General features: G+C 41.7%; 2 protein-coding genes and 1 long non-coding RNA gene across 5 annotated transcripts in view; 2 read left to right on the forward strand and 1 right to left on the reverse strand.

Annotated features, from left to right (window-relative positions):
• Positions 1 to 938: 938 nt before the first annotated feature.
• Positions 939 to 3,345, forward strand: tmem187 (transmembrane protein 187). Its single transcript, XM_051386168.1, has one exon. It carries the CDS (start codon positions 1,053 to 1,055, stop codon positions 1,845 to 1,847), a length of 795 nt encoding a protein of 264 aa, XP_051242128.1. The 5' UTR covers positions 939 to 1,052; the 3' UTR covers positions 1,848 to 3,345.
• Positions 3,346 to 5,247: 1,902 nt separating this feature from the next.
• On the reverse strand, positions 5,248 to 14,094 carry si:dkey-9i23.8 (beta-1 adrenergic receptor). 3 transcript variants are annotated; one of them, XM_051386150.1, is made up of 8 exons: positions 13,991 to 14,091; positions 10,187 to 10,326; positions 9,978 to 10,041; positions 9,658 to 9,783; positions 7,009 to 7,147; positions 6,755 to 6,919; positions 5,582 to 5,666; positions 5,248 to 5,458 (listed from the first exon to the last, which is right to left on the reverse strand). In XM_051386150.1, coding segments are annotated over exons 1-8 (930 nt in total). In that variant the 5' UTR covers positions 13,992 to 14,091; the 3' UTR covers position 5,248. The 3 variants fall into 3 exon arrangements, with proteins under 3 accessions (XP_051242110.1, XP_051242107.1, XP_051242109.1); XM_051386147.1 differs by having other exon boundaries at positions 5,248 to 5,666; positions 13,991 to 14,094; XM_051386149.1 differs by having other exon boundaries at positions 5,248 to 5,666; positions 10,187 to 10,293; positions 13,991 to 14,093.
• LOC127355388 (uncharacterized) overlaps positions 5,278 to 15,016 on the forward strand; it is a 104,197-nt gene continuing 94,458 nt past the window's right edge. Inside the window, exons 1-2 of the long non-coding RNA XR_007881746.1 lie at positions 5,278 to 5,383; positions 6,716 to 9,076. This is a non-coding gene — a long non-coding RNA (uncharacterized LOC127355388). The remainder of the gene's footprint in view (positions 5,384 to 6,715; positions 9,077 to 15,016) is intronic.

Genomic DNA, 15,016 nt, shown 5'->3' on the forward strand with positions numbered 1-15,016 from the left:
TCTGCCTCTGCATTAAACAATATCCACTCAAACAAGAAGCACTCGAAGGTATTAAATCTGTTTTTGATTGTTACAGGCTGGAGTCAGTGTTCCCTGTGATGATTCTCCTGTCCACACACCCATTTTTCCCGTAAAGAAAATCTGTGATAAGGTTGGTTGATTTGGCAAATAAGTTCCTCTCCGTCCCGGACTCCAAACTACTCACAGAGAAATTCAACCTTCAGTTTACAACACTGCTATCTAGGTGTTCGGGGTTTAACACAAAAATCACTACAGTGTTTTTGAGAATCGATACATCACAAAACAAAATACTGCAATTTGATATTTTTCGATATTTTCTTACAAGCAATCTTACAGCTGTCATCCACAGTCTGAAGCCAGGGACTGGGTACCGATTAAGGACCACATATGGCGTCATTGGAAGCAGAGGCAATACCATGGTCTTTTCAAGTTGCTGCTAAAACCAAAACAGGTGTCAGCTGGCTCAGGAGGAGAGGTTACATCATATTAGCATATATGAGCAAACCAGAGGGGACTGGATCAAGGACTCTTGTGGGCTCACAGATACCAGGTTAATTTAATGCTCATTTTATAACCCAGGGTTGCAGAATGAAATCCAAGTTGTAGTTCCCTTCATGCTGCTCATTAAAAGCATGATACAAAAATCATATACAGTCTATGGTGATTATTAAAACATTTTCATGATGAAGTGCTGAGGATGAATTCAGGAGTCTCAGCTTGAGGGCAGTCGGAGCGGTTCTGACTGCTGCTATCTGTTAAGAAAGCTTTCCAAGAAACTCTTCTCTAACAAGTAGTCCAGGGTGGTGTTTTACGCGTGTTTGTTCAAGAAATCCGTATTTTGGACTATACCTAGAAGGGTCGGGGTGAGCGGCAAGGCAGCCAATCAAAACCCGGCATTTTCTAACATGTGATTTTGAAACCCGGAATAACAACAGTCGCTCCGACTTCTGATCCCAGTCTCTGAGGAAACTTCGAGAGAACACAGCAGCGGGTAGAGCTCTACTGTAGGACGTGTTTCAGAACAGGCAGTGATGAAGTCGGCTCTGCTTCACGTTTCAGTGCCCTTCGTGCTCTGTGTCGCGCTGGCGAACACCAGTCTGTTCGACGGAGTTGAGGTGGACTTGTCTTACGACCACTATGCGGAGCAAAGGGTCGACTATCTGCCCGGGTTCCTGGCGATGCCCTGTAACTGCCTGGTGAACATGGCGTACATCTTCATGGGGCTGTACTGGCTGCTGTGGCGCGGAGGCGTCGGTGAAACGCGGGAGAGCCGGTACATGAGAGAGGTGTTCGTCTTCATGGCTGTCCTCTATGCGCCTGTGCAGTGGACGCGCTTGGCGGTGCTGCGTCGCGCTCCCGCCGTGCTCGACCAGTGGTTCACGTTACCGATCTTCGCGTGGGTTCCGGCGTGGATCAGCTTCATAGAGCGCGGGCCGGCGAAGTGGCGCGCGTCTGACGCGATGGCGCTCGAGCTGCTGTCTCTCCTCAGCTACGGCTTGGCGCTGGCGCACGAGCGGGGCTTTGAGGGGGCGCTGGGCTGTCACGTTGCCCTCGCGGTGTACAAGGGAGTGCGCGTGCAGCGGGAGCACGGGGATGGCCGCACGCGGGCATACCTGCTGCTGGCGGTGCTGTCGTGTGCAGGGTTCGTGCTGCTGAAGCTGCTGGACCACTGGCTCGCTCGGTACCGGCTCTTCCAGCGGCTCACCGGACACTTCTGGTCCAAAGTGTGCGACGTGTTACAGTTCCACTTCAGCTTCTGCTTCCTGACCTCGCTGACCCAGAAGACACAGGGGACACAGGGGAAGACAGCAGCACAGCGGGACTGACAGAACAGCAAGTGAGGGAAAGTCATGAGACACTTTAATTAAACTGTGATTCCTCTGTGGAGTATATTAAAGCAGCACCAGCTAAACATTCTCCATGTATACACATTAACACCCTTGTCCAAATATTAGGGCAGTGGGTCCCAACCCCCACTAGGGGTCACCAAAGCTTCATAGGGGGTCACAAGGCCTTCTTGATTTTAAGGGGTGAAAGAAGACTGAGAACACACACTGGGGCTGTAGCTCTGCATTTCATTCAATTCTGTATGGAAAATTGAAATAAATTATTTATTATTTAAGATTTAAGCCCAAAGAGCTAATAGAACAGTAGCCAATTGAATTTGTCCACAAAAAAAGCCTATTAATTATGAGAGATTGTTTAAAATCATCAGGATAACTCATCCTTAATGCGATATTCACAAGAAAGAATCTGTTCAAAATGTGCTTGTTTTACATAAACTCCATTAACTGAAAACCTATTGCCCTATATTAGGGTTTTCATACTGGGGTCCACTGACCAACATGAGTCCTTGAGTGGGTTGAAGGGGGTCCCCATCAAAAGGAGAAATAGAATTAAATAGAAATATATAAATATATTTCTATATATTTTTTTAATCAATTTTTTTGAAAGTTGCAACAATGAAAGAAATAGGCTTGATTGATTGTAATTTATAATGATCCAGTTTGATTCTTGATTCACCATGAAGACTTAAGTATCTTAACACATAAAAATAAGACAAATGAGTCAGAAGGGACGCCTTAAGACAAAATCCTCTGAAGTTGGAGCCCCATGGTCGAATGTGCATCTATTGTGTAGGTCCTTGACATGACCTAATAGGCTTAATGGCTGTAAGAAGAAACAAAGATTCATTCCATTCTTAATGGCTGTAAGAAGAAACAAAGATTCATTCCAATGTTGGACATGGACATATGAAAACAAAAAACACTACAGGTTAAAATCACTGAAATATTCCAGAGGCCCTGCAGCCCCAAATCATGATTACAACACAGACCACTGAGTATCTGCTGCAGTACAAACCTTAATGGGAGTTATCTGTAATAAAAGGTTTTTACACTTCTTTTTAAAATAAACTGATAGATTCAGAACAGGGGTCTTAAACTCAGATTGTCTTGGGGCCATGGCTGGTATTGTCATCTCATAGGAGAGTATGTGACATTGTGTAGCAAGCTATTCCAAGTCCCACCCCCACCTATTGACTAGATTTAGATCCAGAAGAACTTGGACTCGGTTAGTTAGTAAGTGTCTGAGTGTACTCAACAATTAGCCAAATCAACCCATCCTAATAACTGAAATAAAAAATGTTTTATAATCAGTGATTATGTAATTTTGTACAATCTGTAGGCTTGTGGTTGCTTGATGATGGTAATGTTACTAGACCAATGTCTCATCTGCTGCATCTGTTCTGAGTTTGTGGTTGAATTTGTGTCTGAAACTGTATAGATGAGTGCCTGACCATAAAAAGTGACATTTACATTTAAATGCTGCTCGTGTCATGTACTAAATCTTGTGATGTTTCTGTGAATGTGAAGTTGTGTTGATCGCCATATCTGAGGATAAAGCTAAACTTGATGGACCCGACATGATGGAGCACAGAGATGGAGCTTGTGATGCACAATTTCACAAATTAGGTTTTAGGACAGTTCACATGGGATAAATTGACATGATGTAGACGTGTGCCTTTCAGATATCTTACAAATGAAATGTTTGAGGGCCATGCTTATCAGCTAATGAGTTGGTGACCTCATGCACTATAGGGCTGCACAATTAATCGCAATATTATCAAAATCATAATATGGCCAAGTGCAATATGCCAATCGCAAGTAGCTGCACATTTTTGATAAAAGTTAAGTCATATATATTCATTATAATGAAGTACTGTAGTGTTGCAAATTTTCCCTGGCCCACAAATCTTGTTCTCCAGATGTAAGAAAACCTGTTTGATACAGACCTCAAAAGTGAAAATTAAAGATAAGATAGACCAGTCCACACTCCATATTGTGGTCTGTTGGATTTGAACCAGCAACCCTCCAGTTCCCAAACCAAGTCCCTACACACTAAGCTACTGCTGCCCCAAAATTAAATTTGTAATGCAAAATGATCATTCCCCACTCTGTGGCTCTTTTGTATCTGTCAAACAGTCATGTTGGGGTTTTACCTATTGTGCACTTCTATGTTCCCACTGAGATACTGTAAACTGACCATCTTGTCATTCTGTTTTCTAATGAATTGCTGTTACTACCCTATCTATCTTCTCTCAGGAATGATCAGTACATGTAAAGGTTTGGTATTAAATCATTTAAAATAACCTACTAGACGAGAATAAAATGCAATCTCGTATATTCTACTTAGTGGCTCCTGTCCTGGGTTGGTGTTTGCTGGCTCGTCCACTGTCTGGACGGCAAACGAGATTTGCGGCTTCAAGCTCCAACCAATGGGTGACGTCTGATGGGTTCCCTTGGTTTAAACCCCAACCGTTGGATGCGTGTTGTAAATGGGGCTGTGATGTTGGACACCCCTTTTTTACTGAAATCTTTGCATTGGTGGTGTGTTTTCTCCTATCACGTTTTCCTAAATAAAATGAAAATTGCATTATCCGGTTATTGATCGTAACCCTGTTGTGTTGGATCTTTTACCGTTTTCCATACCGCCTTACGTGGTATTAATGCTTGGCCCCGGTGGTCCCTGGCGTATTGTCACATCTGTGTTCATTATATTTTGTCATATTACTGTCAGCAACCTGTACTCTTGCAATCATCTAAGAATGGGTTGCTACGACTCGCATTTTTGGGGGTTTGGTAATTGGGAATTTTTTCGCATGTTTAGATTTTTAATTAATTATACAAAATATATAATATATCCTACTGCATGCTTTGCAATTTTCTGGAAAGGCTGCTGTGAAATCAGGCATTTTAGGCTGCAACAATCCCAAAATAAGCAAAATCCTGGAGGGGCTGATATTGTCTTTGAGGGACCTCCCAAAATTTCATAAACCATGCGTTTAGGGGAGCTCATGTCTTATTTAAGAGGAGCTGAGCTCGCCCTGGCTCCCCTGCAGTTGACACCCTGGTTGCACACTACATCCTTGTTTCAAAAAGTGAAAACAGGTATAAAAAACCTCCTCAGCTGGGTCTTTATGATTTAAATCCATGTTGAAAAGGTTCTGATAGAACTTTAATTGAAACATTTCCAGGGGAAAATTGGACGGAAACCAAACATAGCAGTTAGAATATACAGTATATTACTGTATGCACATTAAGAAGACAAAGACCTTTAATTTCAGTAGTTACATACTGATGTAAGATAAATGTGGATGCTTTTGAGATGTGTCATTGTTGGCTTCTCATGAAATTTCAGTAGAATAAATGTGGAGCCCTTCACATGTTCACAGGTCATGTTTGGTGATAGCAGTGAGGACGGGCTCTGACGGTGCTTTCCTATTGGTCCACAGCAGGGCCAGGCCCGCCTCCCGGAAGTCCTGATGGGAACAGTAGATAAGAGGGTTCAGACTGCAGTCCAGGTATGACATCACCGATGACAGGGTCCTTAACCAATCAGGCGCCGGTGACAGGTCCAGCCTGCCCAGCAGGATCAGCTGATTGGTCAATGTAGAGGAAGAAATAGACAGTCTGTAAGTGGACAAGTTTGTGTTCACTCTGTGTGCATGCAGATACAATGGCTCATGTGTTGTTTCGTGTGTGTAAGTAGTGAGTGTCACCTCAGACACAACAAAGGGAGTGTAGCAGAGCGTGTAGGAGGCCACCAGCAGAGGAGTGATTGCAGACAGATCTGCATCATCATCACTGAGACAGACAGGAAACAAGATGGAGAGAGAGAGGGAAGAACACTGGCTTCATTAACGCAAAGAGAATTCCTTTCTTAAAGGCTTAGTTCACATTGATGGAAGTGGGGTTGTATGAGGTACTTATCAGTCAGTCAGTGTATTACCCACAGTAGACGGTGGTCAGAACACCCCCAGTTTGGAGAAGGAGACAGGAGTACCAGCACAGAAGCTATAACCATATCAGTGTAAGTGGAAGCAGCTAACGTCAGTTTGGATCCGAACCAACTTGTACAACAACCTAACCAATCGAGGCAGCGGTGGACCAGCAGCTATTGTGTTCAGCGAGGTGAAAAGATGGAGTCTGGTGGCTTTGAAGAGAGCATAGATCAACGTTTCAGTTTACCATTGGAAAGGTAAAGCAGAGAAAATATTCGCAATATACGTACACTTAAACCGAGTTTCCCCTGCCCCCCTCCACAGCAGTATATTGCTTATGGCTTCTGTGCTGGTTCTCCCGTCTGCTTCTCCAAACTGGGGGTGTGCTAACCTCCATCTACCGTAGGTAATACACTGACTGTGAGTAACTTTATACAACCCCACGTAAAAAACCTGAACTATTACTTTAACTTGGGCAAGCCTGCTTAGTATAGCATAGCCTTACACTGTAGCTTTTTCAATACATACTACAGGTATTTCTGTATGATGGAGGGAGGTATTGTGTTAGGTGGTTTAGTCATAGTATCAGAGGCCATTCCTTAAACTCCAAGGACATCTCAACTCCTATCTTACTTGTCAAAGGTGTCAAGTCTAGAGTTGCAACTAACAATAGTTTTCAGGTTTGACCTTACTCAGCAAGCTTTATTTTGAAAGTCTAGGCGGATGTTGCATATTTATTATTGTAACTTGACCGCAAAATGATAACATGTTGAAAACGTGACTCAACGTAAATTACACACTTTGGCGTGATACCAAGTTGAGCGCAACACAGTTCAATGCCAAATCAATAGCAAATAAAGGATCACTGGACTAAATCTGACCTGGGTCCCTCTCTTAACAATAACATTTTAGGTCCCTTGGCATTAACAGTGTCATTCTCGGATGGTTTACCTGTTGCAGCTGGAGCGGCAGCTGCTGGCACTCAGTAGAGTGCAGAAGACGATGAGGAGGAAAGGGAGGAAGATACAGATGGAGAAAGCACATAGGATGTAGACCAACATGTCTGAGTAGCTGCTCTCCCAAAAGACAGCACACAGCATCTCTGCAGGGTCGTACCTGAAGGATAATGAAGACGAACAGAGTAGAAACAACATGGAACACTAACCATCATTGATGGAAACCATCAAGTAAACTATTGTACATACTTGATCCAGGCGTAGACAACAGGGACACTCCCAAACACCACCCCTGTCACCCAAGAAGCCAAGCATGCTGTCATCATGAAAACAAAGGGAGCACTTTTTGTGGAGACCATACCAATCAGCCGCTGCACACACAGTATAGCTGTAAAGGAAAAAAGAAATCTGCAAAATGACTACATCAAAGGAATTATGGGACTGTTACTATAATGGCACTAATACACCATTGCTATGGCTACTACTGTAGTACTGCTGCAAGAATCTAGCTGTATTTGAGTAAAGCAGGTAGGTGCATCAGAGGCTATTGTTAACAAGAGTATCAAGATGGATTGATGCTGCTTTCAGTCTTAGCTTGGGTCAACAAGTTCGCTGTGTTTTCTTAGGGCGTTTTCACACCTAAAAGTCTGGACCAAGGTCCGGACCAGCGTTGGTATTTCATTACATTGTGTACATTTGATCCCGTTATTTTCGGTTTCACATAGTCATTTTGCTAGCGCACTAAAGAACTTTCCATGACATACCTACGGCGTGTTGTCACCACGTACGTGTGTTGCGTCTCCCTTTGATTGGTGAGTAGACGGGCTTGCGTCTGACGTTGGCGTGTTGTCATTTTGGCGGGTAGTCTTTTCCGTATGAATGAAAATGAATGAGCAAATCCCGATTGCGTTATTATGGTATTACTACCAACATAAACATATAATCTCCTCCTCTCCCCACGTACTTCCACGACTCATTTTTGCTTATTCTGGCGGCGAATTTACAAATCCTACTATGGCCACGCCAAGTCCCGCCCTATGCCTACCTCTGATTGGCTTAAACTTACACGTCGCCCTTTACGCGCTTCAACACACCTCCAGCACTGCCGACGTTCACAGCGCAGTTTGAAATGTGTGTCTCTAGACTACAACGCTACGCGGGGAGAAGAAACTAAAAGAAACAAATTCAAGAAAGGAGACGCTAATATTGCTAATAAAAATGAAACAACCATAAAAGACGTATATTAACATCGTTTGCAGCAACCGTAGCCTTTACCACCATAGCTTATTAGCTGCTAGCAGCATTACTGACAGGAGACTAGTATTTTACTCTAATTAGAGATATTAATAGCTAGATAATAATAATCTTCTAAAGTTACAAAAGTAGTCAATCAACACTAATGGCAGGCGTATGTGTCAAAGACGACATTTTTGTTTAATGTATGCATGTATTCAACATAACTTATCCCAATAGCTACAATACAGGCTATGTATAGGACATGTATACTGTAGGAATTCTGTCATCAATATTATGGTCATTCTGAGAGTGGTTATTAGGCTACTGATAGTCTGTTAACGCAATATGGCATAGATTATGATATTACATTTAGTGCTAAAAGCATGATTGTCAGAAGTAAAAAGAATAAGAAACATATATTCCTTGGTAGTGTTTCGGCGTACCAGCACACGCGAGAATGTAGCGTACTTCCTCATTGAGCTCAGCCAATCAGAGGTAGGCATAGGGCGGGACTTGGCGTGGCCATAGTAGGATTCGTAAATTCGCGTTCTGGCAGGGGTTTTCCTCCGTTTTTTTTCTTCTTCTTCTATGGTACGTATGCCTAACTTCCTGTAATTGGTCCGAAAGTCCGAACCATCCAAAAAGTGTTTTCATACTGTAAACGAACCGAACCATGGTTCAGTTTGATCCGGACCGAGACCACCTCTTTAGTTCGGATAAAATTTGGTCTTTTGATCGGGACCGTGGTCCGTGGCACCTTTCTCACCTACAATTTTGGTTCGGACCAAACTGAAAAGTCCGAAGGTCCAGACCAAATGTGGTATGTGTGAAAACGCCCTTAATGTTACCTTCACATATCAGATCTTCTGGGTGCAAAGAGAACTGGTCGAATCAAGTGCCAAATACCAGGGTGCCTCACCTGGGCCAGGACCAGCATTAACTGTTTCAGCAGTTTGAGCTACAGTAGCTCGTCTGTTGGATCGGACCACACAGGGCCTTCGCTCCCCACCTGCATCAATGAGCCTTGGCCCCCCATGACCCTGTCTCCGGTTCTTTTCCTTCCTTGGACCACTTTTGATAGGTACTGACCTCTGCAGACAGGAACACCCCACAAGAGCTGCAGGTTTGGAGATGCTCTGACCCAGTCGTCTAGCCATCACAATGTGGCCCTTGTCAAAGTCTCTCAGATCCTCACACTGCCCATTTTTTCTGCTTCTAACACATCAGCTCTGAGGACAAAATGTTCACTTGCTGCCTGATGTATCCCCACTCTGACAGGAGCCATGATAACCAGATAATCAGTGTTATTCACTGTCAGTGCTCACAGAGTTATGGCTGATTGGTAATCTTAAAGGGTTAAAAAGGCAACCATTAGAATACAGCTCAATCCTCAAGGTGTCGGAGAAACTATGGCAGCCACGAAACCTCCAAAAATGCAAAAAGCCTTATCTAGAGCCAGTGTGTGGTATTCTGGGCTGCTGTAGAAACATGGTGGACTCAGTAGAAGAGGACCCGCTCCCTCTGTAGTTAAAAACGGCTCAATTTACGGTAACGAAAAACAACGATTCCTACAATCAGGTAATTATACACGAATGAAAACATACCGATGAATGTTATATTCCATTTCTAACAATAGATCTTAACAAAAGAGCTGTACAGTACCTATGCTCCCTATAGAGGAGGTGATGAAGGCAAACTTAAGCAGGCTGACGACCTCACACCATGGTGACCTCTGACCTCCCGTCAACATGGCCAAAAGGGAGCCGGAGATGATGAGGAGGGAGCACCCTGGACAGCACAGTATCATTATCAGAAATGATGACTTCCTGCTCTCAGAGATTAGATATCAAACGCTGTGAAGAATGTGTTATAAGACTAGAATCAAATGATCAGGTGAGCCGAGAGATAGTAAGATACTCCAAGAAAATAATGTACAATATAATCCTGTAATGCACTAGCATTGGTGTCAGTGTAAGCTGTACCGAAATCTGACAAGGTGAGACTGATGAAAGGAAACCAATAACGACAGCAGAATTGACCCCTGCACTGTAAATACAAGACAGAAGAAAAGAACATACTGCATGTTGAAATTGCATGAATTCATCTCAACCATTGCCTTTTATGATCTTACACAACTAACATGGATAAAATGTCCTACCAGTATGAGGAACAACCTTAGTTACCACCTTACCATGACTTTGACCAGCAGAACAAGACAGTTTCCCACAACTCCCATGACCATCTCCAGTCCCAGTACGGCCACCAGCAGCCACTTCTGTGCCTCTGGCCACGAACGTTCTGTGAACACAGTGCCATTCAACCCCTCACTCACTGGAAGACAAAGAGCACAAAGCTTAGCAGCGTTTATCATAAAGTAACCACTAGAGCTGCAACCATTAGTCGATTTAAGGATTTTCTGTAAACTATGAAATCACTAAGCAACTATTTTTATAACTGATTAATCGTGTTGAGTCATTTTTTAAGGAAAGAAAATCTAAATTCTCTGATATCAGCTCCTCCAATGTAAACATTTTCTGGTTTCTTTAGTCCTCTATGTCAGTAAACTGAATATCTTTGGGTTGTGGACAAAACAAGACATTTGAGGACGTCACCTTGGCTTTGGGAAACACTGATTTTTCAGCATTTTATGGACCAAACAACTAACTGAGACAATGATGGACAGATTAATAAATAACGGAAATAATTCACTGTAAAAAAGGAAACTCAAGAAAGTAAAAAAGCCTTGTTTCTGGCAAAATAGTCTTATTTTTTGTCTAAAAAGAAATAATCTTGTCCAGCATGTTTTGCATGAATCTGGTTTTAAGAAAATCTATCTAACTGTGTCTTAATGGGATATTACAGCTAATACTGAGCTAGATATAACCACTTCACTATGGTTCCAATCCCAGATAGAAGATTATTGTCTTCTATCTTCTATATATTGAGAGGAAGACCACTTGCACAACTTAAACTCAGTTTAAGAGAAAGTAAATGAAGCAGCTGTTGAGTTTTCCATTTTTGAGATTTTTATTTTTATGCTAGTTTTAAGAATTCTAGCCAAGCAAAATTGCCTTACCCCATTGGCTGATTTTTTTTTGCTCAATACACGATTGGGCTTTTTTTTTTTTTTTTTTTTTTACAGTGTTGATAGTAGCAGTCCTACACTGTAATGAACAATCTATAGAATTTCCCAATAAAACTGAGGTAACAATTTGCACTCACTTTGTTTGGGTAGATTTGACTCCATATTTTGGGTAAAGATTACCTTAAATCAAAAAAAGCTATAAAATACTTATACAAATATAATACAACTAATTACTCATTAAAATTGGGTAATATTAACCCTTGATTCTTAATAGGTATTTACTTAATAATTACTATTCAAAATTTATTAATATGAGTAATTAACTGTTACTTATTCAAGGAAGGTAAGATTTACCCAAAAACTTACTGTCAGACAGTGATGATGTTGTAGTGATTATGTTTTTTATTCAACCACATAAAAAACACGTGGACCATGAGAACAACAGTTTCAAATGTGCAAAGGAACAACTGTATCACAAAATATTTCCACCTGAGGATAAATTATTGCTACAGGGAACAAGAGTAGAGCATGGGAGAGATGAAGCACCTTCAAAAGTGTTCAAAAGTTTTAAAATAATATGCAACGTTCTGCACAGCAGGATCACAAAACATTTCAAACACCTGTTTTATAATAACATGTAATAATATATAATCCATGTTGTTCCTGAACAAATAGACAAAACATGTTTACTTGCTTGAAGTATTTAGGATTGCTCAAATAAAATAAAATAAATTAAAAATTACACAACCCCATCCAACTGTGTCCATCTACAAAAACTAAGTGCTATGCTCTGCAGAATGCTATGTATATGAAGCAAGTTTCTGAAATTATATGAACGAAAAACCTCATTAGAACAAGAGGGGAAATGTCAGATATGCCAGAACTTTCATATAAACAGTTCATTCCATGAGCTTGCTTTTGAGGCTGTGGTCAGGGAGGAGAGGAGAGGAGGGGAGGGGGGGGGGGGGGGGGGGGGGGGGGGGGGGGAGAGGGGGAAAGGAGGAAAAGAGGGGGGGGGGGAGGGGGGGGGAGGAAGGGAGAGACTTTACATAAACAGTTCATTCCATGAGTTGCTTTTCAGGCTGTGGCCTTTTCAGAAAAAGTTTCTGGAATACTTCCAAGGTATTTTTCAGTGTCTTGGGATACTCAAGGTTGAGGGCATAGATCAATCCCATGAGCAGCACACATGCCTTGGTTCGATTTCCACACCCAATCAGCACTTGGTGTCCTCGATGACAATGGCCACTTCTGCTGGATCTTCCTCAGCCATGACATCATGGATCACAATGACCTTAATGGTTTGGTTTGTGCAGTCCTCCATGTTAAAAAGAAAAAAACAAAAAACATATACATTTTAATTGAAATATATGATATGAGGTGATGTTCCAATACATTTGAGTCTTATCATCTTGTCAAAGGAATTTATTTCAACTCATGCAGTTTATTTTGTATTAATCAGCAATTCAGTAAAAGTAGGTGACATTATAAGGATCAACATTCCACAATTGGTACATCTAGATTTTCCATGATGCAATGTGGAAAGGAGAAGAGGAAGAGGAGAGGAGAGGCGAGGAGAGGAGAGGAGAGAAGGGGATCAGAGAGGAGAGGAGAGGAGAGAAGGGGATCAGAGAGGAGAGGAAGAGGAGAACTTCACTGTAAATGACTCTTTAATGCTGTCTTTTAGAACATCGACAACCACTTGAGAGTGAAAAGATATATTTAGAAAATATATTTAGCGGATGACTAAAGAGAAATGAATGTTAACAAGATGCGCGGAAAGTAGGCCTACACTGCTCTCCATCAACACACTGTGGAGGCTCTGCACAGCAAACACACACAACGGTATGATTGCTAATATTGTAAAATACACAACGCGAACAAATTTCACCGCAAACCCTACTTACCGACTGTTATTTCCAGCGTTTTATCCCGACGTTAGACAGTGAACGACCGGCGCTGTCGCCGATTCAAACTTTCGGTTCAAGCATGCATGGCACGTAACACAGAAACACTCCGACTACAACTCTTGTGAAACAACTCGACAATTCTTAAACTGTCCTATGCATTCGCGATATTGTACACAGCAACACATAAAAGATTAAAGTGAGTTTACCTTGAGTTCAGACGGCAGCGGGAAGCAGCACGCATCCTTCACAAATTCTAATCCCGCTCATCCAGGTCTGATGCATGCGCACATCGCAGAGTAGAACCGGTTGCATTTGGGTAAATGTTACCCTATTTTTCCATGTAACACTTGTTACTGTTAAAAAATGGGTAGTGAAGGTATAATTTACCCATTGTTTTATAGTTTCTTTGATAACTAGAATAATGTGGTCAATTTTATACAATTTGCATGGTTTATATTTACCACCCACAAAAATCCTTTTTTACACTGCAGTTACACCTCAGACAGTTAGAGGAACTTGTGTCCACCAGACTAGAGCTGGTATTGCTGACTGAGGTTTATAACTGTTCCTTTAGGTTTGGTGATGCCAGGAAATGGTTACCTTTTGCACATTAAAAGAATAAGTAACTATTACATTTTAAATAGATGGCTTATGGAAAGTGTAAACTAACCATCCTGGTTGTAATGTGTTTGTAATATTTTATAATACATTTTTTGGATGCAGTAATTTTATCAATGATAATTTAGGTTAGGGACAACTAGATTCCTGCATCTTTACATCAAGGACCACAATGGAACTCTACAGACTCTTTTGTGTCATTCTTCACATTTTCTAGTTGTGTGTGATTTAATGTCCTCCATTCTTATAATGTCATACAAACTAAAACTAATAGCTAACAAATTCTAAAAAGGCTAAACTGATAGAAGACAACTTTAATAAGCGGGTTAAATCTCAATCTCAGTCTGATAGTATGTGATATTAGAAAAGGAAAGGCTACACTTACTTTTACGGTGAGCTGTCAGTCCGCAGCCTCCAACAATGGTTACTAGGCGTTTGTGGTGGAGAGCTCAGATAGAAGTGTCATCAGAACCATTTTCAATTAAAATTGACATGGTCCATTTAACTGAACTAGAATGGCTCTGACGCACGTTGTGTGTCTGTAATTCAGCTTCTACTACTATCATTATCCTGCAGGTGATGACACATCAACAGTGAGGAAAATAAGCTGCTATTCGGAATCAAATGCAAATGATATGTCAAACAGTGTGTCTGTAGCAGGAACATGGGGTCATTTCACTTTTAAACTTTTAAATCAATTGTGATGTTGTATTTTAACAAAGTTATGCCAGTATTACAACCATATATTAAAGCTGCACGTAGCGATGATTGGGCCCTCGTAGTCCACGTGTGTCGGGGTGTGCTGCGGCTGCGTCATGCGGCAGCATCATATGTAGACCACACTGTGGAAATTTTATGTAGATGACATCACGATTACCATACAAGGCTTACTTCCTGTTTCCAGTAGGTGGCGCTATGACTATGACTGAATATTGGTGTGTAGTCTGATGGAGATTGGACAAAGTACACTGAAGTTATGACAACCTCCTATTTCATGGCGAAATGTCAAAATTCGACGCCAAGCCATGGACGCACTGTTGGATGCACAGTCACAAATAAGTCTTTAGAGTAGACTGACCAAATTTGAAGTGGATCCAATCAATTACGCATTCAAATCGCCAAAATAGACCACCAAATTCAAAATAGCCAACTTCCTGTTGGGTTTGAGGTATGGGTTGAGAGGCTGTATTATTTGTCTGGTCATGATACACATGTGTACCGATTTTCATACATATCGGTTAACGTGTTATGGGGGCTAAGTCTAGTAGCTGGGGTTAAACAATTTGCCCTGCCTATTCCGAGACCCATAGAACACATTTTCGCCACCAACGAATTTGACGCTGTGTTTTCGAGCATGCTGCAGCTTCTAAAGATGCGGTTCATTGGGTAATAAAATAATAACCAGAGCAGT

This window comes from Dicentrarchus labrax, unplaced genomic scaffold, assembly GCF_905237075.1.
Source record: "Dicentrarchus labrax unplaced genomic scaffold, dlabrax2021, whole genome shotgun sequence".
Lineage (NCBI taxonomy): Eukaryota > Metazoa > Chordata > Actinopteri > Moronidae > Dicentrarchus > Dicentrarchus labrax.